Source organism: Pseudochaenichthys georgianus, chromosome 10 (genome assembly GCF_902827115.2).
Source record: "Pseudochaenichthys georgianus chromosome 10, fPseGeo1.2, whole genome shotgun sequence".
In the NCBI taxonomy this organism is placed as follows: Eukaryota; Metazoa; Chordata; class Actinopteri; order Perciformes; family Channichthyidae; genus Pseudochaenichthys; species Pseudochaenichthys georgianus.
The window spans coordinates 33,269,117-33,291,599 of record NC_047512.1 but is presented as its reverse complement, the minus strand read 5'-3'; the positions used below and the strand labels follow the sequence as shown (position 1 = coordinate 33,291,599).

At 40.2% G+C, this 22,483-nt stretch overlaps 2 protein-coding genes across 6 annotated transcripts; one reads left to right on the top strand and one right to left on the bottom strand.

The window, feature by feature from the left end:
* The first annotated feature begins 324 nt into the window (after positions 1-324).
* On the top strand, positions 325-4,191 carry smim19 (small integral membrane protein 19). The gene is made up of 3 exons (XM_034092866.2): positions 325-644; positions 3,499-3,623; positions 3,815-4,191. Exons 1-3 carry the CDS (start codon positions 511-513, stop codon positions 3,871-3,873), a joined length of 318 nt encoding a protein of 105 aa, XP_033948757.1. The 5' UTR covers positions 325-510; the 3' UTR covers positions 3,874-4,191.
* A 7,398-nt stretch (positions 4,192-11,589) lies between these two features.
* Positions 11,590-22,474, bottom strand: pld7 (phospholipase D family, member 7). Of its 5 annotated transcripts, none has more exons than XM_034092693.2 (13): positions 22,387-22,474; positions 22,045-22,276; positions 20,880-20,993; positions 17,798-18,724; positions 17,425-17,609; positions 16,448-16,622; positions 16,246-16,360; positions 15,590-15,717; positions 15,248-15,451; positions 14,598-14,737; positions 13,445-13,610; positions 13,261-13,360; positions 11,590-12,352 (listed from the first exon to the last, which is right to left on the bottom strand). In XM_034092693.2, exons 2-13 carry the CDS (start codon positions 22,243-22,245, stop codon positions 12,159-12,161), a joined length of 2,649 nt encoding a protein of 882 aa, XP_033948584.1. In that variant the 5' UTR covers positions 22,246-22,276; positions 22,387-22,474; the 3' UTR covers positions 11,590-12,158. The 5 variants fall into 5 exon arrangements, with proteins under 5 accessions (XP_033948584.1, XP_033948585.1, XP_033948583.1 ...); XM_034092694.2 differs by having other exon boundaries at positions 22,045-22,290; positions 22,387-22,460; XM_034092692.2 differs by lacking the exon at positions 22,387-22,474 and having other exon boundaries at positions 22,045-22,374.
* Positions 22,475-22,483: the final 9 nt, after the last annotated feature.

Sequence of the window (22,483 nt, the reverse complement as noted above, 5' to 3'; positions counted from 1 at the left end):
GCTCGCAAAAAATCCCCAAGCTGTCAGACACGCCCAGCTCCAAGATTTTCAAGATTTTTGAAAAGCTGCTGTGTGGACGTACCGTCCCTCCTGTGTACTGCTCTTTGAAGCCAAATCATTTATGAAGTGAAGCAATTTAGTTGTACAATTGAGGGGTTATGGGTGAATATATGAAAAGTAAGCAGGAACGCCAGCACGTTACTTCTACTCCATGCCGTCCCAAACCGGAAGTATCAAAGAAATACGTTTTAAAATAATAATTGTTGTGTTCATGCTGCAGTTCACACTTTGGACAGCGGAGGGAAACAACGTGCCTTGCAGCGTGCGAGCTACCCGGAAACAGAAAAAGACGAAGAAGACGGATGTGGCGTAGTTGTCAGCGCTGGTAGTTGTGTTTACGCCGTTAACACTCAGAGCATCCTTGGTTGAGTGATAGAGATAATAAAGTGGCATTAGAAGTATTTCTGTTTCACATTTACTGCAGAACTTGGGAGTAGCTGCTGTATTTCCATGGGGAGTCACGGGGGTGTGGGGAACGAGCCCGAGACCATTGACTACTCTGTGCACGAAGCCTGGAATGAGGCCACCAATGTTTACCTGCTGGTGATCCTGGTCAGCTTCGGCCTGCTCATGTACGCCAGAAAGTAAGACTGTCTGCACCTGCTTTCAACTATTCTCTGTGTCGCTGGGTTTATAATATGTAGACGAACACTTAATTTGTATAGTTCAGTCAGACAGTAGTCCCTTCGGTTCTTATCTAAAATATTACATTTCAGGCCAGACTCGATTGAACATGTTTGTATTTTGATGTTTCCTTGTTTGCATGAAAAGATAAATGGAATTTACTGGCATTGATTTAACAGTATACGACGTATATATTGGTGTAATTTGGTTAATTGGGCATGCATAAAACCCTCCAAACTTGATGCATTATAATTATAATTGATTATAAGTCGATTTGTATCAGTGATTAGTTTATCATTAGATTAGTACTGTCCAGTGGCGGTGTTACCGAATAAGATGTGGGCCGAACAACTGGTGATATTCTATAACGGAATATAGGGAGATGTATCAGGGGCGTGGGCGTGACTGACAGCCCACTACACCACAGATCATACAGTGCAACTCATGCAGCAAACTCCGGAGTCCACTCGGCCACGTTAGTGTCGGTGTCTCCTGAGGAGTTTTCATGAACATATCGGACTTATTTTATGGATTGCTGTGCATTATACTTGTGTTGTGTAGTTTATACTTTAATCCAACTTTAAATATTTTAATACCTGAACACACTGCTGCTGTTAAATAATTTCCCAATTTGGGATTGATAAAGTGTCTGTCTATACATTTTATAGATTAAAAAAACACATCTATGTATTGCTAAAGGTGATACACAATATAAACTGTATACTGTTATTTTTCAAAGACATGTTACATTTCAAAAGCATATATTGCTATGTTTAGGACAAACAATTAAAGACTGCTTTAATTGAACAAATTCTACAATATAAAAGTGGCAGATTTGCTTTATGAAACCGACCAGACCTAGGCTGCATACCAACACAATTAGGAACATGCTCACATCTTACTATGTTGAGCTGAAGCATTCATACACAATGGATAAAACCGGTGTTGTCTCATTCTACATCCTGTGAGAAAATGATATACATTTAGCATTAAAAACTCAACATACTATTCCGAGCCTGAGGAAGATATGAATAATCAACAGATTTGAATGGAATCTCTAACATTTTCATGTAGAATAAAGACAAAAGGGTGATTATACAAATTACATTTATTGAAATTTTAACCAGAAGAAGAAGTCTCAAAGAATGTTTTAAATAAAAGGACATAAAACAAAAAGGTGGATAATAATACAATCTATTAAATGTATATGTAAAGACATTTGGTCAAATGAAATGACACTGAGCCAGTGATAACAGCAACGCCCAGCGTGGATGAAGCTGGTGCAGGTCTTTCTTCATGCCCCCCCTCCGTGCTGTCCCCTCAGAGGAAATGGGAACACGGGATAAGACCTATGGATGCCACGCTGTCTTAATGATCCACACATATGAGAGGAAAATAAATGTTTTAGGAAATGAAAAATATGAATTTAACAAATAAAACACAGCTCAGGGGCATCATGGACGGTACGTTTTCCTACAAAGTTAAGTCAGCCTCCATTGATTTTCATATCAAATTAGCGTGTTAATAAAATAAGCTATCATGGCTTATACTTGATTATCTAAACAGAATCATGAAAGCCTGTTGGTAGAGTCAGGCACACCAGTCCGTTTGAGTGTGTGCGCCGGTGTCTGAACGCTCACTCATATGGGGGTTATTCCCTATCTTTATTCAAGAGCGTGGTATTTAAATCTGAGAGCATACTTTATGTATTTATTTCCCTCAAACCCTGTCCTCGCACTCAAATAGTGCCTGCTTGCACTTAGATGTGCTCTGCTTCTGCTCAAACTGTACGCGGGTTTTTCAGCAACGCTTTCACCTGTGGGGAAATTGCAGGATTGGCTCCAGGTCGCCCTTTTTATTTACTACAAGACAAATGTGCCTTTTTATTTCATACAGTTCAATTTGGATTGAGACAGGGGAATAATCACGCGTTTCACTGTCAAGGGGGGCGATATAGCGTGTATGTAATTACATTGCAAATACTGACTTGAGCCCCACCACTGTATGGGTTAGCCCCTTACCCAACAAAAATACTCTGGCGCCGCCACTGGTACTGTCAGAAATAAATGGTGATATTATGTTTAAGTCAGAGCAGTCTCCCTTCACGTCTTAAAGGTCCCATGTCATGGCCATTTCTACTGATCATAATTCCATTGTTGAGGTATACTAAAATAGATTTATACTGTGCAATTTTCCAAACTCACATTGGTTTCTCATACAGCATCTCTGTATAGCATGTGTATTCACTCTCTGTCCTAAATGGCGAAGCCCAGCCCAAAACACACACACACACCTGCAGCCTGCCTGGGAGTTTGTGTGTGTGTGCTCAGGCTGAGTTCTGCGGTGTCTCGCTGTCTCGCCGACAGGTCTTTTCTGAGTTTTACTCGCTACAGGGTGCACTTTGAGGGTTTTTGACTCTACAGACCGTTTACATGCATACAAACCTACATAACACACAAGGGGACGGGTAATAACCAGAAAAGCATGACATGGGACCTTTACATTTAAATGTTAAAATGTACACCAGACAGAGTGCTCCGTTTGCATCTTATATCTCAAAATATTCAAATGTACACCGTTGACCGTTTTGGTAATTGAATGTAATTCCTTGGTAACATTTAAATAAACTTGCATTATGTGACATAGTTTAGTAGCCTACTGCAAATATGTACTGCTGTCTTCTGGTGAATTCGGCTTTCATATAATCCTCCAAACATAATGTTTTTTTAATTCAATTTCAACTTCTGTCAGAAAAGAAATAATGTTAATCTGGATACGCATTATGCATTCTCATGCTTTCTCACTGACACTCAGAAACAAGAGGAAGATCATGCGTATCTTCGCCCTGCCTCCCACCGTTGGCAGCAGCCCGGAGCCAAACTTCTACGACAGCCTGCAGAAGGTCCGCCTGCGGCAGCAACTGGAGATGTACTCTCTGGGTAAGCATCAGGGTAGATCTGCCGGACGAAATCCATAACAGATAAGGATTTCAACCCAATTGTTATCCGTTCATGTGTCAATGCGGTCCTGTTAACACCCTATTACTGACTTATCTGAGGTTTAATTGGATCATGTTGACATTTTGGGTTATCTGGAGGTTCATTTAAATGTTTTCTGTCTTGTCTTTTAGCCAGAAAATTTGATCAGCAGCAAGGCCAGACGGACAGTGTGCAGCTCTCCATGGAATGATATCAGGAAGAGACTCATCGCTTTCTGTCAGAGTAAACACTCCTGCGTCTGCGAGCCCTCGGGGACGTTAATAGGAAAGGATTGACATGATCAGAGATGGCTGAAAAGCGGCTGCTACTGCCATTCTGATGGCTTCTGGTTTGCTCCTTGTCCTCAAGTGTCTTCATTCCCCTTCTATTGTCTCCTTTTCGGGTGTTAGGCATTGAGAAGGCACATCTGGGTTTATGAAGAAGCAGCAGAGACTTTAACCTTGATTGACGAATGATGAACCTGTAACTGAAGCAGATTTAATAAAGATACTTTCTGTATTAAGATTAAGATGGACTTTTATTAATCCCTGGTGGGGAAATTGTTTCTCTGCATTTGACCCATCCTAGTGTTAGGAGCAGTGTGCTGCCATTTTGAACGGCGCCCGGGGAGCAGTGTATCGCATGAGATTTATAAAAAAAAAAAAGTTTCTTTTGCACATTAGAGATTATTTTTAAACTAACATAGGTTGTAGTTGGTTTCCATTGTTTTTTGTTTCTTCTATTAAATGTTTTGTACCAACTGAATAGTAAAGTAAACATTTTGAAATGTGAAAATAAAATGGCACACAAACTAACTGCAGCTGAGTCAGCAAATGCTTTGATTAACACAATCTTCCGGGGGGGCATACCCCGGACCCCCCTTGAGCAGTGGTTCCCAACCTGGGGGGGCGCGCCAAAGATCGCAGGGGGTGCGCCAGGCCTCAGATGATTTGAGGCCAAATATTATATATTAATATATATAATATTTAGACTTCCAACAGGAGTCATGGGAACCCCTGCTCAAGGAGACACACATGTGGAACCAGGGTGGGTGAGACAAGCAATGCAGTTATATAAGGTAAAACGGGGGAAAGTTACATATACAGCAGAATTGTGTCCTATTTACACAAAATCAGAATCAATATAAACAAAACCAAAAAAAGATGTATTGCAGTTGGGGAATATCCTCCATATGTGAAACCCATTTAGGCCAGTATTGGTCAAATGTTCCACGACAAAGTCTTAAGGAGAAGGTCATTTTCTCCATATCGAATATGGCCCTTACAATCACTATCCATTGTCCTTTAGTTGGGGGCTCATTGACAAGCCATTTTTTTGTTATTTCTTTTTTGCAGGCAACAATTAATATTTTATGGAGGTACTTGTCGTTAAAATCAGGTGGTATATTACCTAAATATATTGTGCCAAAGCTATTATCCATCTCAAAGCCCAATATTGAGTTTCTGATTTCCAGCCAGAAGAGTTGGATCTTTGGACAACTCCAAAATATGTGGAAGTGATCACCCATTATAATAATAATAATAACTTTATTTGTATAGCACCTTTCATACAGGGGATTGCAGTTCAAAAAATAAGACATAAAATCAGTGTAAAACAAGCAGCAAGAGCAAAGCATAAAATGGGATAAAATAATTAAAAATAAAAACATGGGGAATAAAACATAGAGAAATAGTGCAATGTCAATCACAGAGAATAGTGCAGTATAATAGTGTAAAATCAGTAAAATGCTTTGGTAAAGAGATAGTTTTTAAGCTGCCTTTTAAAAATGCCTAACGTATTGGCTTTCCTAATATTGTTGGGTAACGTGTTCCACAGTTTTGGGGCGTAGTTTACAAAGGCTGCATCACCGATCTTCTTATGACTCTTTCTGGTGACCTCTAATAGACCTGCATCTGATGATCGCAGTGTTCTGGCGGGTGTTTATTAGAGAATCAGCAATGTAGCTGGGTCCTTGTCCATTTAGAGCTTTGTATATGAGGAGAAGCACCTTAAAATCAATTCTAAAAGTTACGGGAAGCCAGTGTAGAGTAACTAAGACAGGACTAATGTGTTCCCTCCTTTTGGTATTCGTCAGTAGTCTAGCTGCAGAGTTTTGAATGAGCTGGAGTCTTCCAATAGCTTTCTTGGGGAGACCAGTGAATAGTGCATTGCAGTGTCTAGTCGGCTAGATATAAAAGCATGAATTATCTTCTCTGCATCATTGTGATTTGAATGGTCTTACCTTCGCTATGTTTCTGAGATGAAAGAAAGCTATTTTGGTCACTTTGTTTAAATGGGCGTTGAAGTTCAAATCTGAGTCCAGGATGACACCGAGACTTGTCACTTCCAGTTTAATCCAAGTGGTTAAACTTCCTAGATTATTTGTTAGCATCTCTCTTTTTGATTTGGGGCCAACAAGTAGGACTTCAGTTTGGTCCTCATTCAATTTAAGAAAATTATCGTTCATCCATTTGTTTATTGCTGTCAGGCAGTTGGTAATGGAGTTTATGGCTGTCACATCATTTGGTTCAGCCGATATGTACAATTGTGTATCATCCGCATAGCTGTGGAAATCTATACCATACTCTCTGATGATGTGGCCGAGCGGTAACACATAGAGAGAAAAGAGTAATGGGCCTAAACAGCTCCCTTGTGCAACCCCGTAGCGGCTTTCATGTTTCTCTGATGTATGGCCTCCTAGATTAATATAGAACATCCTTCCTCTGATATATGTTTTGATCCAGTTCAGCACGCAACCAGAGAAAGCACGCTACCAGAGAAACCAATAAGCTTCTCAAGTCGATTTATTAGGATGTTGTGATCAATAGTATCAAAAGCTGCACTGAGATCTAATAGGATAAGGATGGAGATTTTATTTGCATCAGAGTTGAGTCTGATGTCACTAATTACCTTTGTGAGTGCAGTTTCTGTGGTATCTTCTGAAACCTGACTGAAATACTTCTAAGATGTTGTTTTCTTTAAGATAGGAATTTGGACTGAGACAATTCTTTCCAATATTTTACTGATAAATGGTAGATTTGATATTGGTCTGGGGTTTGCTACTGTATTGTTATCCAATTTAGGTTTCTTTAATAGAGGCTTTACAACAGCTGTTTTACACAGTTCGCTTAGTGTGATGCATGTGAAGTTACTCATGGTTACATTACATACTCTACTGAGATCGGTTTCATCTCCACCTCCACTAGTATTGATACTAGCTCTGATTGAAGTTATTTCGTTCTCAAAAAACAGAGCAAATTCCTCACAATTAGCTGTTGAGGAGGGTGGGGGGGCAGAGACAGGGTTGAGCAGCTGATCGATAGTGGAGAAAAGGACTCTGGAATTTCCGGCATTTTCTGTGATAATATTGGAAAAATAATCTTTCCTTGCTCGTCGGATGGTTCTGTTATATGCAGTTAAAGCATATTTGTAGATATCACAGCAGATAGTGGTTTCTGTTTTCCATTTTCTCTGCTGCACGACATTTCCTTTTTTCTTCCTTGACAACATCAACATTCAACCAGGGGGAGGCTTTGCTTGTCGATTTCTTTTTAGTTTTTAGTGGGGCAACATAATTTAATACAGATGATAGTGCATCATTGAGATGTTCTACCATTTCCTTTAGAGAGTTGTCATGACTGTGTGGTTCATATAGTCTGATAAGATCGGTGAACTTTGATTCAGCCATGTCGTTAAGGAGCCTTTTTTGAACTATGACTTCTTTTTTTGTTTTAGTAAGGGTTATTTCAGCATCAAAGAATACACAGTGATGGTCAGAGAGAGGTAGCTCAGTTATTGAGATAGTATTGATATTTAGTCCAGTTGTTATCACTAAGTCTAATGTATTACCATGTCGGTGAGTATTATTAGTATTATATGCTGTGTTAGATCAAAGCTATCTAGTAGATTTGCAAGCTCTATAGCTTTGGAGTCCGCTTTTTTATTTATATGAATATTCAGGTCTCCGTTTAGGATCACCTTATCGTAACTGGTAACACATAGTGAGATCAATTCAGAGAACTCTTGTATAAATAATGGTGAGTGTCAAGATCAGGGGTCTTCAACTAAAATTCAACGAGGTCCAGTTAGAGAAAATGTCCCCATGCAAAGGTCCGGAACATCAAAATGTCTAACTTGCTTCATGAATTAGTGTGATATATATATTGAAGTAGCCTGTAGCTTTATCAACGTCTGCATGTAATCAACAACTGACTGCCAATCAAATAAAGAAAGTACAATTCAAAAACAACAACATTTATTGTCAATTAACATTGAACTATACAGATATACAGTAAATACTGTGGATATGTGTAATGTTCCTCTCGGGCTGCATTCTAAAATAAAATAGAGAAAATAAATAAAATAGCTTTTAAAAATATGTGCATCTTAAAAGTGCTTAATTTTAGATAAATACAATAAAGTGTAGCAGCAGCTTGAGTTTCCCTTTTTCTTTGTTAACCGTTTCACATCATGACTTAACAGTTTCAGACGTTTATAGAACAATATCAGTCTTTACACATCATAACAATTGAACAGTTTCAAAGTTTCTCTTTCTGTCCCTCTTATATTGCAGTCCCTGACTCACTTTGTTTAAATTCAGTGCGAGAATTGAGCTGGAGCTTGTCCTGCCAGGAGTTTGTAAATCTGGGCCGACATGGAGTCAGGGCCTTTCTCTCACACACGCAGGTGCTCATTGGTTACAGAGATGCAAACACAGGTATGGTGAAGAAAGAGAGAACTATTCGAAGCAGAAAAAAACAGCGTAATAAACCATCTGACAAAGGCCTGTGCTATAATGCTTCAATTCACTGCTATTCTTTATAATATACTCAGATCAATAGGAGACAGAGATGTTAAGATGTTTTTATTATTATTTACAGCAGGGGTGGGGAACCTTTTTCCTTTCAATTTTTACAACATCCTCCGAGGGCCGTACAAATGATTGAACTCAACCTCTGCTTAAAAAAAACTAAAATCACAGCCCATTCATTTGGCCTTTCTTTCATTCTGTGCAAAGAAAAAGCAACCTCTTAATCCAGATATCTCACCATGACTCACGCATGCATGCATGTGCACGTGCACGGTGTGGCATGACCACCAACACAGAAAGATATGGACACAACCTCTAGGAGGTTAGCATCAATCTGGTGCACTTTGAGAGCAACATGAAGAGATCTATGGACAGTGATGTACCTGAACGCGTTCAATGAACGATCGTTCATGAACGCGTTCATATTTTGGGCGAACGTGAACTGAACGTACTGTATTTCCGCTCGTTGAACGTAATTGAGAACGCGTTCATTCTCAGCGCTGTATAACGGCGTTCAAAAGTGCGTTCATTCTCAGCACTGTATTATAACGGCGTTCAAAAGTGTGCCAGATTTCATATGCCTTTCAGCCGAAAACCCAGTTAAAACACACCGTAAACAGGCTTCAAAATAATGCGGAAAACCACCCAATCTGGCAACAGCAAGCTGCCTGTGACGCGTACGCGCCTGTCACCCCTGGCTGTCGCACTAAAATATAAATATACTAAATATATCAGACTCCTCACAACAAACAATGTGGAACCGCGGAACCGGCGAGCATTGAATGAATGAATGAATTAGTATGGACGAAGCCGAGAGCAGCTGCAGCAGCACTCGCTCAGAGTGAGACTCTACGGCAGGGGTGGGGAACCTCCGAGTCCGGCCTCCGGCCGTATACGGCCCGCGAGACAATTTGGTACGGCCCTCGAGGTAATTTATAAACACACGCAAAAAATAAAAAAATGAAAGAAATCTAGACCGCAAAAAAATTAAACAAGCGAGTACCTGTTTTTCCTGGCCAAGGTCAGGGTCCTTGAACACAACACGAGCCTAACGTGTCATCACGTGGTATATGTCTCGACTGACAGGGGTGCAGTTCTGACGGAGAGCACCAGAACGCCACTCCAGCAGTTCAGAAATTGCAGTACCGATAAGTCCATACACATGCCGCAGTTTCTGCGTGTCTGTGTCTTTAGTTGAAAGCCCAGTGGCGATCTGTTCATCTGTCATACTGATCAGACAGTCAATAACTGTGTTGTTATCATTAGCATCTGGTTAGCTAGCTATGCTAACGAATATAAGAAGCTTTGTCTACAACCAGTGAGGTAAAGGCACATCTTTATATGATCATTATAGTTATAAAAAAATAAGAGAATAAAGTAAACAGGTATAAAATACTATATGACAGTTATTAATAAAGAAGAATACAGTTTCAAAGGGGAGTGATTTGTCAAATATCCATACATTAAAAGAAAATCTGCTTACAGTTGTGTTTGGGTGTTGAGAGATGTGTCCATAGATCTCCTAATGTTGCTCTCAAAGTGCAACAAGTCTTCCCAGGGGAGCATGCCCCCCGGACCCCCCTATAGGAGGTTAGGTCCCCCCCACTTAAATCATGTTCACATCACATGGATAGGAAACTAAATACATGTCCACACATCTTGTGTCCATAAATTATCTTTCTGTTTAGGTGGTCACGCCACACCCTGCACGTGCATGCATACGCGAGTCATGGTGAGATATCTGGATTAAGAGGTTGCTTTTTCTTTGCACAGAATGAAATGAATGGGCTGTGATTTTAGTTTTTTTAAGCAGAGGTCAATAACTTGTACGTCCCTCTGAGGATATTGTAAAAATTGAAATGGCCCATTAACATCCAGGAGACAAATAATAGCTCGCAGCAACGTATTGAAAAAATAACTATGAACTATAAATTAGTTCATTTTTGAAACCATGAACTTTAGTTCAACATTTTGAATTATGAACTATGAACTGAACTAGTTCATTTTAAAATGTGTGAACTGTGAACTGAACTAGTTCATGTAGAAAGTGAACTTTCCCAACACTGTCTATGGATACATCTTTCAACACCCATATGAAACAGAACTGTGAGCATATTTTTCTTTTTGGATATTTTACAAATCACTCCCCTTTAAAACTCTATTCTTGTTATTTTTAACAACGTTACCGTCATATAGTATTTTATACCTGTTTTTCATTTAGTCTCATTAATAACTATAATGATCATATCAAGGTGTGCCTTAACCTCACTGAGCTGAGGTTATGTGAGCCTCTCAGGAGAGAGCTCTCTTTCACCTGGTTGTAGAAAAGCTCTTTAGATTCGTTAGCATTCCATGCAGCTGGAGGTAGAGGATTGTATTCTGCAAATGTTTGACCAGTCTTCCCCTGTTGAAGTTATATCTGCCTCAACCTCCCATTTGGCTTTAACATATAAAGTAGAGTGATTGTAGACAGGAGACACCAGTTCCTTCTGAGTGCTACCTTTGTATGCACCGATAAAAAGGTCAATCAAGTTCGGACCGTTGCTTTCAGTAATCTTAATATTGTTATTAAATTGATGCCTAAGCTGTAAGTATCTGTAGAAATCCTGTTTATCTAAGTTGTGGGTTACAGTCAGACGTTGGAAGCTTTCCAAGCCGGAATGAGTAGCAATTAGGGAATACGTTGTAATGCCTCTGGATCCATTATTTAAATCTCCAATCCAACTGAGCTGGCTTAAAATCATTGTCAAATGATACCCATTTTAATAGCCTTGCGCTTTTTACAGTTTTAGGTTTTTGCATTCTTTAAACCATATATTTAGAGGTACCAGTGTCCAACAACTTAGTTTCTCCAAGTGTGTGCTCATGGAGGTTTTACCACCCAATATGGACTGAAGGGGTATATTCAATACCGTGTCCTCTTTAAGTACAGTGTCTCATGGCTGCTAGCATGGCTCTACACTCAGTTAATTCATCACAAGCATATCTGTGGACAATCTTGAATGACCAGATAATTATTTCTGGCATTTTTCAAACAAAATGTGTGCACTTTTGGCACCACAAGCAGATTTCCATCTAGTTCCATTATATTCGAGAAAGCATATTGAAGCTCTCCAATTCCAACCAAGGTTTTATTTAGACTGAAACATCCGGTAAGATTTGAAGCGTAATACAATGACCCTGGTGATGAAGTAAACAGGCATTTTCAACAGACCAGAAAAAGCGTCAAAAGAACTAAGAATGCTCTCTTATTTAAGTAAACTATTTTCTGTTTGGTTCTACATATTCAAACTAAACTGAAAAAGACAGTATTTACAAGAATTGACTAATTAAGGCTTACACACAATCATTAACAGCTCATAGCTCAACTAGCGTTAACATGGCCGCTTGTATGCATCTCTATATATCCCGCACAGGATTACTAAAGCTTGGCACCCGCATTTTAAGAAGGAAAATATACAGAATGCTCCAGGCATGAAATAAAGTGTACAAAGCGAAAACCATCAGAGCAATATACAACATAACACGTCTTCAAATATAAAAAAATGCAACTATATACAAAAATTAGGCAGCAAGTTGCAAAATAAAATAAGAGTTCATTCCCGCGGTACAGCAAGAGGATTCTTCATAAAGTTCACGCAGCAGGAGCAGGCGAGATGCGATGTGCTTTATTAGAGGACACAGCGTCAGTGCCGGCAGACGTCCAGGTCGTCCACATAGAGAGGGCGGGCGTAGTCTGACAGCCAGTCTCTGAGGAACAGCTCCTCCGCCTGCGCCTGCAGCGTCTCCTGCCCCTCCTTCACCTCGGAGCCCGTCTGGTTCACCACCAGGCCGACCCCCGCCGTCTGCGTGAAGTAGTCCTCCGACCAGTTAGAGGTGCCTGGGGACACAAACAGACACGTCAGTAAGCATGGCGGTCACAGGAACTACTAACACTCATTTGTTGGGTTCTGTAAAATAAATAAAATTATATTTAAAAGTATATTTTTTTGGGAGAGAAGCATTGAAAACAGGTTAAAATAAACCTACAACACTGGAAATACTTCAAAAATAAAAGTTAAATGACTTGGCATGAGTTAGGGTTTTTCTTTCTGAACCAAGGTTATAATAGTTTTTCATTTTAAATGACAGTTTTATACTTTTATTTTTGACTTAAATGTAAATTCTGTTTGTTTTAGTTTAGTGAAAATGTTCTAAGAAGGATTTCATTTGTATTCAATTAGTGTATGTTGTTTACCGTCTGTATCTGCACTCATTTATATATTTCTAACTTTTAAGTTGAGTTTAGGAAAAAAAATGTCACTGCTTGATTCCGTTTGCACCAATAACCCTGCTCTGATCCAAGCTTCATGTTTTAGAAGCAAATTATATATTTATTTGAATGAAATATTGTCTGTGAAATAAATAGTTTGTATTTTCATACAATTAATTTGATATTTGATAAACTTTATTAATCCTCGTGGGGAAATTGTTTCTCTGCATTTGACCCATCCTGTGTTAGGAGCAGTGGGCTGCCATTTTGAACGGCGCCCGGGGAGCAGTGTAGGGAACGGTGCCTTGCTCAGGGACACCTCGGTAGCACTTGGTCTTTCGGGGACTTGACCTGGTGACCTTCCAGTTGCCAAGCCAAGTCCCTATGGACTTCGCCACCACCGCCCCAATGGTGGAGTAGAAGTATAAAGTAACGTTAAGTGAAACCACCGTAAACATCTAAAAACTACAGAAACAAAAGGAATTCACAGCGTCTCCGATACACTAGGCCATATTTAACAAGTGTTAACATCGTACCTATATACACCACTCTGTCAGTGACCATGAACTTGGCGTGATTGACTCGTGCGAAGGGGATCTTCATCTGCTTCGCTGTAGAAGGCACTGTGAAGATTTTCTGCTCGGAAACCAAACAGCAGAAGTTTAACATACATCACGTTCTGTTAAGGGCTGCGTCTTTATGTCGGACAACTCAACTCACCACGTCAACGTTGCATTTGACTGGGGGCCTGTTGAGCAGCAGCAGGGACTGCAGGAAGGGGAACATGGCGGAGGGGGAGTGCTTCCAGCAGCTGACCAGCAGGTGGACCTGCACGCCTCTGGTGCACGCCGCCGAGCGCAGCGCCGAGTCGATGGCCGGCCAGAACCTGAGAGAGGGAGGACAACACACACTTTGATCAACACTGTCGATATCAAACCGTCTGTGGTGCTAGTGGGCTACACCCAAGGAGAGCAAAGGATCTCATTGTACCTGTGTAATGACAATAAAGGATTCTATTCTATTCTATAATGCCTTTGAACGAGAAAGCTTTAAAGAAAAGTATTTATTTAACCAGATAAAAAGCATTGAGAACAAATCTCATTTACAATGCTGACCTGGCCAAGAAGGCAGCACCGTTACACCTTTGTACACATAACAGACATATAACATACAGAGAACACAACTAAGTAAACAAAACGAAAAGCAGTCACTACTACTAAATCAGTAGCTGCTCCGTCAGCCAATCAGGGTCCAGTGTTGATTCATTAAATACTCTTAACTAATCTATTTACGAAGTTTCATGGATTGCATTCTTTGTTACTGTCATACCTGAATCTTTAATTAAGTAACTCAACATATAGAGTGGTGCAGTGATGTCTTTTTTTTTTTAAAAGGACGAACAGGAAGTTAGCATCGCAGGGCTTCTTCGGCAAGAAGTCAATGGGAATTTTCCATTGGATTTGAGCTCAGAGCGAAAAGAAATACTGTAATCTGTGGCTAACACCACTTTTATAGAAGTTGAAGCCTAAATGCTAATGCTAGAAGTCAAAAGCTAACGTTAGGCTAAAAACAAACTACACAACAACACTAAGCTAAAGGCGGATAATGATTGGCCTGATGACGTTTAGTTGTCTCATTTAGCCACTTATTAGCAACCGTTTTATGACACACAAAGACTTTGGACATTGACAGTGGAGTATTTACTAACTTATTTTATGTTATAGAACAAAACGTGAAACTTGATTAAACTTGTGTTAACCAAAGAGCTTATTTTTAGGACTCATTCCTGCACCAATTATTCAGATGGAGATTTACTAGATCTAGGAATCTGTTGGTGTCCTGTCTGGGATGGCTGAGTTGAGGGTAACGTCACCTGAGTGGCTCTGAGAACTGGGACAGAGGAAGGTAGTCCATGACGGAGATGTGAATGAATGTGTGGGCGTCGTCGATGACGGACAGGATGGTGGAGAGATCGTCTGAGCGGCCGCGCGCTGAGATCTGCGGGGGGGCGCTCTGCAGGAAACAGAGCAGGTGAGAATCATTGGAGCAACCAGCGAGAGGACGTCACTACTGGGGAAACAAAGACCCTCAAGTTTCACTGAGTAGGAACACGGAATAAAGTCTGTGGATAACTGACTGCTGCTTATTTTGCTCCGGATTGACAATATTTTTTGTTTCAATGTTATTATATAGTTCAAAATGATTCAAAAACAGAAACAAATTCGATGTATTTCCCATTCTGACAAATGAATGCTTAAAAAGGGGACACCACGTCACACAGGTAAACAAAAAAAACGCACCTTAATTTTGATTAAAATTACAGATTTGATTGGGTTTGAAAATTGTCATCAACACGTTAGAATAAAACTCATCAAAAATGAAATGGGACATTCATTTGGGTATACAGTATTTTGTTTTGTATACCCAGCGCTATAAAAAACATATGAATCCTTGTAAATTAAACTAAAACCCAAAAGTATGATTTCAGTTGTTTCCCTCTCTTCAGGAGGCCTCTGAACTTACAGACAGGTAGACCTGAGCCGGCATGCCATTGAACATGAGGTGCAGGGGGTTCTGGGAGCTGGACAGGGCGGAGAAGCGAGCGGGCCAGTAGGGCGGCAGGGAGCCGTTGTTCAACCCTCCAATGCTCCGGTACACCCCGAAGATCCTGAAGGCGTCCTGAGCCAGGCAGCTGCAGTCCTCCACCCACAGTCCCACCTCCTTCACCTGCCCAACAGGAAACAGTCATCTGTCACTCACATACTACTGCTGTGGATGAACCTCAAACCAACTCTAACATGTAGAACGAACAATAGCGTTGATAATCCAGATTATTTCAGCGACTACACGTCTACTGGGATTTACCTGACTCAGAGAGCGCCAGTCCATGTTGGCGCTGCCCAGGTAGAAATGCTTCTGATCCACCACCAGCAGCTTGGTGTGGACGATGCCTCCGGTCACAGCCTTCAGGTCCACCTCTCTCACCTCTGCACCTGGACACAAAACAAACCATACACATGATCACTAACCATTCCTTTTAATTATTATTTTTTTAACAATATGTTTGATGAGTTTTAAAACAAGAAATCCAGTATAATATTTATTTATTAATGTTTTAATTTAATTGTATATTTTATTCGATCTTAATTAATATCTTATTTTAATATAAATGCATTTATTTGTATATCTTTTCATTGCCCCTTCTTACTCTCACTTCTTATGTTTAATTTAATCTTCTATTTGACATTTTACTTTGATGTTTATACTAAAAAATATTTACTTATTTTAACTCTAAAAAGGAGCAACAATCCCATTTCACCCCAGGATAAATAAAGTATTCTGATTCTGAATTAGATAAAGAAATATTGTACATGTATACATTTTACAAACAAAATGAAAGTGATTTTAAATAAATAGAATGATCCCCATTACACAAATGGTGAAATCATTATATTAAAGTTAAGACAAAGAACTGATGCGCCCCTTCCAGCTGTGGTTCATGGTGCAACACAATGATGTACCTGTAGCAGCTAACTCTGCCGTATCCTCAGTGGAGGTCTGTGGGGCGTTGACGGCCACCTGAAGCTTCACACCTTTGGATTCAAGTCGTTTCAGTTTCTCAAACACCATTCTCCCCTGCACAATATGTGGAAATGATGTTACACACATTAGAGGGTGAAATAAATACAGCAACATTCATTAGGGGCGTGGCGCTGAACCCACCTGAGAGTCAGTGGCGTCTGGGACCTCGCTGCCTCGCAGGCTGAAGTAGAACGCAGCGATATCGACAGAGCTGTTAGCTTTGTCCAGCAGGTGCAGCCAGCTGTCTGCGATGCTCCGCCTGGACGGGGGGGAGTACGGGTAGAGACCCTCAGGGATGCTCTCAACCAGCCGCACCCTGAACGCGGGGGAAAGAAACTGTCTTAAACTAGTAGAGATGCTAAACTTTAAAGTTTGACAGGTTTATAATGATTTAGCTAAGGCCCAAAGGTCAGCTTCCAAACAGCAACATGGACAGTCATTGTGTACGGAAGCCCCGAGAGGCCAGTAGGAAAAAAGTTATTATTTGGGATCTAAATTGATTCCTCTGCTGTGTTTATGTCTGAATAACAGATCGATAAGAAACATGTTTGACAATAAAAACAAGTAGCATAAAAGAAATTCGACTACACCGAAATAATCTACAACTATTTTGACTATTGATTCATTTCCAAAGTAATGTTTTTGTGCAAAATTGACACAAAAGGCTTTCGTAAAAATATGTAAACGTTTATATATATATATATATATATATATATATGTCATTAGCTGCAGCCCTACTTTGAAACAAGTATGTGAACAATTATTTTTTTTTTTGTTTAAAAAGGCGATTTTTTTTTTTTAGCGTCCTTAATATTTTGCTGCCGTTATACTCTTTCAACTGTTCCTAAGTACTAAAGAATTTAGATCATATTTGAAAAATAAAATGGGTCTCCAAAATCTTTTCTCTCTCCCTTGCCTCTCAAGGCTTCCGTAGAGCGGCGCATACATACGCAGATATCTTGGTAAAAAGAAGGGGAACAATCACAAAGATTTCTCTTTTGGGAAAAGTGTGTCTTCAGGTTTCAAAAGGATACATTTCACAAATTCAATACTACTTTTGTCAAAGAGGGTGGCTCGTTTTCGGTGATAGGCGAACAATTAGCCTGATTGTGTCTTACCGACAGTCAGCGCTGCAGGGCTCTGGAACCAGCAAGCCCTCCATCCAGTGTAGCTCCACCTGAGCCGTGAGCTGGGCCACGGACAAGGGGAGCCCGTAGTGCCACACATGCTGACCCAGCCCCCCGACAAGCAGCAAGAGGGTGGGCAGGAAGCAGAAGAGGGCAAAACTGCAGCCTCCTGAGCTCTACAAAACAAGACGGGCAACATTGTGAAAGTTACGTGCAAAGTTATGATCGCAGCTTTTGTCACGAGACTGGAAAACAGCTGAGGGCTGCGTTGCATACCACAGCTGTTACTGCAGGGTGTGGTGGAATTCCTTTTTGTGTGACTAAGACCACCGAGACAACAGTGTGACTGATCTGTTCTACCCACCTTAGTCGACTTGGTAGATTCCGCAGGTTTCTCTGGTGCTGCAGGAGAGGTCGCTTCATCAACGTTGAAGCTTTTCTCAGACTTGGCTATAAGAGGTTCATAATGCTCCTTCATCTCCTCTTCATCATCCTCTGACTTTTCCTCTGCGACATCATCCTCACATTCAGCTTCTGATGAACATTTACTGTCCTTGAATTCCAGCGGGTTCTTCAGTTGTATTTCCCACGGCGGTTGTTCGTCCATGATCGCCGCCACATCGCTGACCTTGGTGGTGTGAAGTTCGTCTTCAGACTGCTTGGTGTCTCCATAGGCATTGAGAGTGATCCAGCTGTCAACCGCTACGTCACACTTTTCTTCAGTGTGTTCCAAAGGCTTTTGTCCAACGGGGCCCGGGTCTGGCAGCTGAGAATCGGGGGCATCCAGTACGTCATCGGCTCCCTTTTCAAGCGTTTGGCTCTGGTCCTCCTCTGGTAGATGTTGCCCCGAGCCTTGCTGCGGTCTGAGGGCAGGCCTGGGGCTCACGATCATGGAAGAGTATTGCCCAGACTCATAGAGACTCTTGGGAGTGGTAGTAACGGGACTATGGGCAAATGTGGTGGAAGGTTCCGCTTCAAAGCCGATCTTGGGGGTCTGCACTGACGGTAAAGGGAGCGCTTTTTCTCTGATTTCGGTTAGCTTGGACTTCAAGGCCTCTGCGCCCCCGCTCCCAGATCTCTCCAGAGGCTGAGCTACGTGGACAGGGAGATCTCTTTTGGGAACATGCAGCTCCGGGGTTGGGAGTGCGCCGCTGGGTCGTTTTTGGAAAGTGGGGATCCGGGAGGCGAGTTTCCCACCTTTTCGGTTCATGTCTTCTCTCTCTTCAAGCTCTCTACTTGCCTTGTCCTCAGCCCCAATACGATCTAGCACGACGCTACAATACTTAAATTCCTGTGGAAGACATTACTAAATTAGAAAAAACATCATGTGTGCAGCTAGTTTTAAAAACTAACATCTACAGCACCTCTTACACACAAGTGAAATGACTTTAAACCCATGTTGACAGCCTCAGTAGCACTAAACACTCGAAACGGCTTTCTAAAAGCTAGCAGTTAAACAGTCCTTTGTTCAACAACAATACCATAACGCTGTGTTACCTGCAGAGGCTCCGAAGCACTGTGGTCGCCACTCCTATTCAAATGAGCCCTCCTGTCTGATGCACCACAGACTGTTTATCATTTCTACATATTTGTTTATGAATGACACATGGGTATCACCATGGCTACAACATATTTGAACTTTACATTCTGATGCACATTCAATTGGCTTTGAGTTTAATTCAATCATTTGTATACACTAATATCCAATGGCAACGTCCTTCCAAAGTAGATTCCAAAGTGTTTGAAATTAGTTTTCTTTTTGTAAAAACGTTTACTGTTTTTTTTTTTTTTAATTGATTTTGTCTTTAGGGAATTAGGAAAATGTACATATGTGTAGAAAAAACAAGAAAATACAGGTTATTTAGTTCCTAAGAGGAAAATAAGAAGCATTTTAAAAATAACATATTAACTAGGGTTGGGCTAGCAATAAAAAAGAATTAAAAAAAAAAGAATCATACCTTTACAGGACACATTTCTGTAGCTGCTGCATTCATTTTACAACTTTTGTACATTAAATAATAATACTAATGCCTTTTAATTATATATTTTTGATTTCAGTCCCTTCCTCTCCAATGTTTGTATGTTGTACTTGTTATTTTCTGGAATGCCACAGAAGACATTTGTACATGTCACGTCGTTAAACCCCAGGTGTAAATGATTAATGGTGGATTCCATTGAGTTCACGCTGGCTCGGTGTCACACGGTCACGACACTTCAATAGAGTCGAGCCATTGTTAGTGTTATCAGTAACACCTGTGCTTTCCTACGATGGCAACACGTCTGCAGATAGAGCACAACTCTTCTAGCCCAACGACGTATACAGGGTTTGAGGCAAATATCAAAACATGCCAATAGTCATTCTTTATTTATTTTTTAAACTATCCTTCAGATTAGATTTTGATACGATCACCAAATGGGAAAACATTTTCAACTACTGAAGGGGAATCAATGCAATTTAAACATTGGTTTTAGGTTACCTCAAACACCTTTTTGCTTTTATAAGTGTACTGAATAATCTGCCTGCCTGTTCACTGATACAGATATATCTGTAGTGCGTTAATATTGGTTAATATTATATATGTAATTTTAGCTCTTTATGACAACTACTCCTGAAAGTGTCTTTATAAAAATATACACTTAAAGCCTGACTGTTTTAATGACAAGCCGTGATTGTAAGAAACGGCATATTTGTTGGCATACAAGCAAAAATCTGGGTTTCTACACATTTTGGCAAATGGACATACATTAACATTCTATGACTTTCTCATTACTTTAGGTACATTTTTTTTATGATAAATCAATCTGTGAAGTTATGATAAATATAGTGGTAGGTATAAATAAGTGTTTTATGTAACCAATTTATACTTAAAGGAAAATATCGTGACGTACATATACTGTATTGTATTCCTGTTCAAATGTAAATAATAAAATGGCTGCAAAAGTGTAATTGTTTTTAGGTGTCACTGGAAATAACTCATTTCAAACTGAAATAAATTCAAATTTCAGGGATTATGTAAATGTAAATGTATACAAACATTAAGACAATAAACCCCAAAATAATTAACTGTACAAAATCATCTAGTCCATGTTTATCCATTGAGTATTTATTTCTGTATTGTTTTGAAGGCTGACTTTGTATGTAGACGTTTTATCTACAGTTTATTGGTGCTTGATATATATTTACCTTTTTGTTCACATATTAGTCATGTCTATATGGGTTCCCCTGTTAATATGCAAATAGCAAGCACGCAGGCTAAATATATAAATGCGCTTTGCTGCTGTACTGACGGCTAAATGAGATTAGGACACTTCCCCACTAGCCTGCCAATATATCCTGTTGAAGATTACATGCAGCTGCGCACACTAGCTTTTCCGGCCTTTAGAAAACATCTAACAGCGAGAGGTGCGTTTGTTTGGGGGGTTTTGTGAGGTGAATTATAGACTACCGTTAGATGGGCTTCCTCAGCAGTTTCCTCCTCCAGCTCTGCAGGGGGACTTTGAAGTGTCTCCTCCATCCTTATGATCTGGACAGACTCAGAGTCTGACTCAGAGCCTGACTCCTGATGGGACAAGAAGACACATTATATTCACAGTAAACAAAGAGGAAGCAATGTTATAAAGCATATACACAATGGACAGAGGTGGAAGACGTTTTCATATCTTGTACTTTAGTAAAAGTAGAAGTACCAGAGTGTAGGAATACTCTGTTAAATGTAAAAGACCTGCATTCAAAATGTTACTCAAGTAAAAGTTCAAAAGTATCAGCATCAAAATATACTTAAAGTACCAAAAGTAAAAGTACTCATTAAGCAGATTGGCCCATTTTCTCATAATATTATTTATATGTTTTGATTATAATGATTGATCATGAAAGTGTTCTCAAAGCTGGTAAAGGTGCAGCTAGTTTGAATGACTTTGTATACTGCAGGGTAGCTTGTGAATTTACTCCAGGTGGAACCAATTATATGTAATGCCTGATTTAAGTGTTGGTTATATATTTCACATCATTAACCCAAATCTGAAAAGTAACTTAAGTAAATGATTAACCTTAGAATTGTAGTGGGATAGAAGTACAAAGTATTATAATAATTATATTACTAGTATCTTCATGTAGGCTACTTAAGTAGTGTACTTGAAAAGTAAAGTTACTTTACAGCACAGACAATTGAAAATGTAAAGAAATATTAAGCTGTTGTTTATCAATATTCAAGAGTAAGAAAGTAATATAAATTAAGGACCAACATTTTGTCATTTTCTTTAAATAAAACCACCGTCATCAGCACAGAGGAAACAACTTACCATGATGCAGTGATTTAAAGCAGGGCGCAGTGGTTCACACTCACGGTGCAGTTATTAGCTCCCTACACTACAGTTTTGCTAACCGGCTAAGCAAACATTACATACGTCAAAGTGTTAGAAGCAGTAAATGTACGTCACTTTAAGGTAGTCTTCTGTCTATATTCTCCTTGCTGTACTGTTTCTCTCGGGTTAGCTAACGCTGCCGTTGACGTTATCGAGGAGCTACGTGGCTGAAGTGTTCAGCAGTAGCAGCAGCGGAGGAAGAAGAGGAGGAAGAGGAGGCGGAAAAGCTGAGTAATACAAAATACCCACCTCGTACGTAGTGCTCCCGTGCGGGCGGGCCGACCTTCTCGGAGTTACCGGGTCTGTGTCCTGGAACTCTGTGTCCTGGGGCTCTTCTTCATTCTCCTCTCCCTCATTCTCCTCTCCTTCACTCTCCTTTCCCTCACCCACCTCTTCCTCACTCACTTTAGTGGGGGCGAGGGATTTCCGTGTCCGCAGCACCATTGGCATCTTTGTTGACACGGGATTAACGGTAATGCGTCTGTTGAGAGCCCACTTTAGTAAATATAGAGGTATTGTAAATACAAGTTGCATGGGACACCTTATAGTGCTAAATAAACATATGTATCGGACACTTATCATCACTCTTACCGTTTAATTAGATATGAATGCCCCGTGCTTCTTCAGATCAGTAAACAAACGACTTAAAGAAACCGCGATTTCCTGTGACTGCTGATTGGCGGTTGGG

Bases quoted from the DNA above. Each gene is read 5' to 3' on its own strand.
- pld7 (XM_034092692.2), bottom strand. From the start codon at position 22,329: ATGCAACTTGTATTTACAATACCTCTATATTTACTAAAGTGGGCTCTC. The intron at 16,623-17,424 runs GTAAGACACAAT...CCCCGCGTTCAG, and splicing joins CCCTGCAGCGCTGACTGTCG to GGTGCGGCTGGTTGAGAGCA. The intron at 13,361-13,444 runs GTGAGTTGAGTT...GTTTCCGAGCAG, and splicing joins TCAAATGCAACGTTGACGTG to AAAATCTTCACAGTGCCTTC.
- smim19 (XM_034092866.2), top strand. From the start codon at position 511: ATGGGGAGTCACGGGGGTGTGGGGAACGAGCCCGAGACCATTGACTAC. The intron at 645-3,498 runs GTAAGACTGTCT...ACTGACACTCAG, and splicing joins CTGCTCATGTACGCCAGAAA to AAACAAGAGGAAGATCATGC. The intron at 3,624-3,814 runs GTAAGCATCAGG...CTTGTCTTTTAG, and splicing joins ACTGGAGATGTACTCTCTGG to CCAGAAAATTTGATCAGCAG.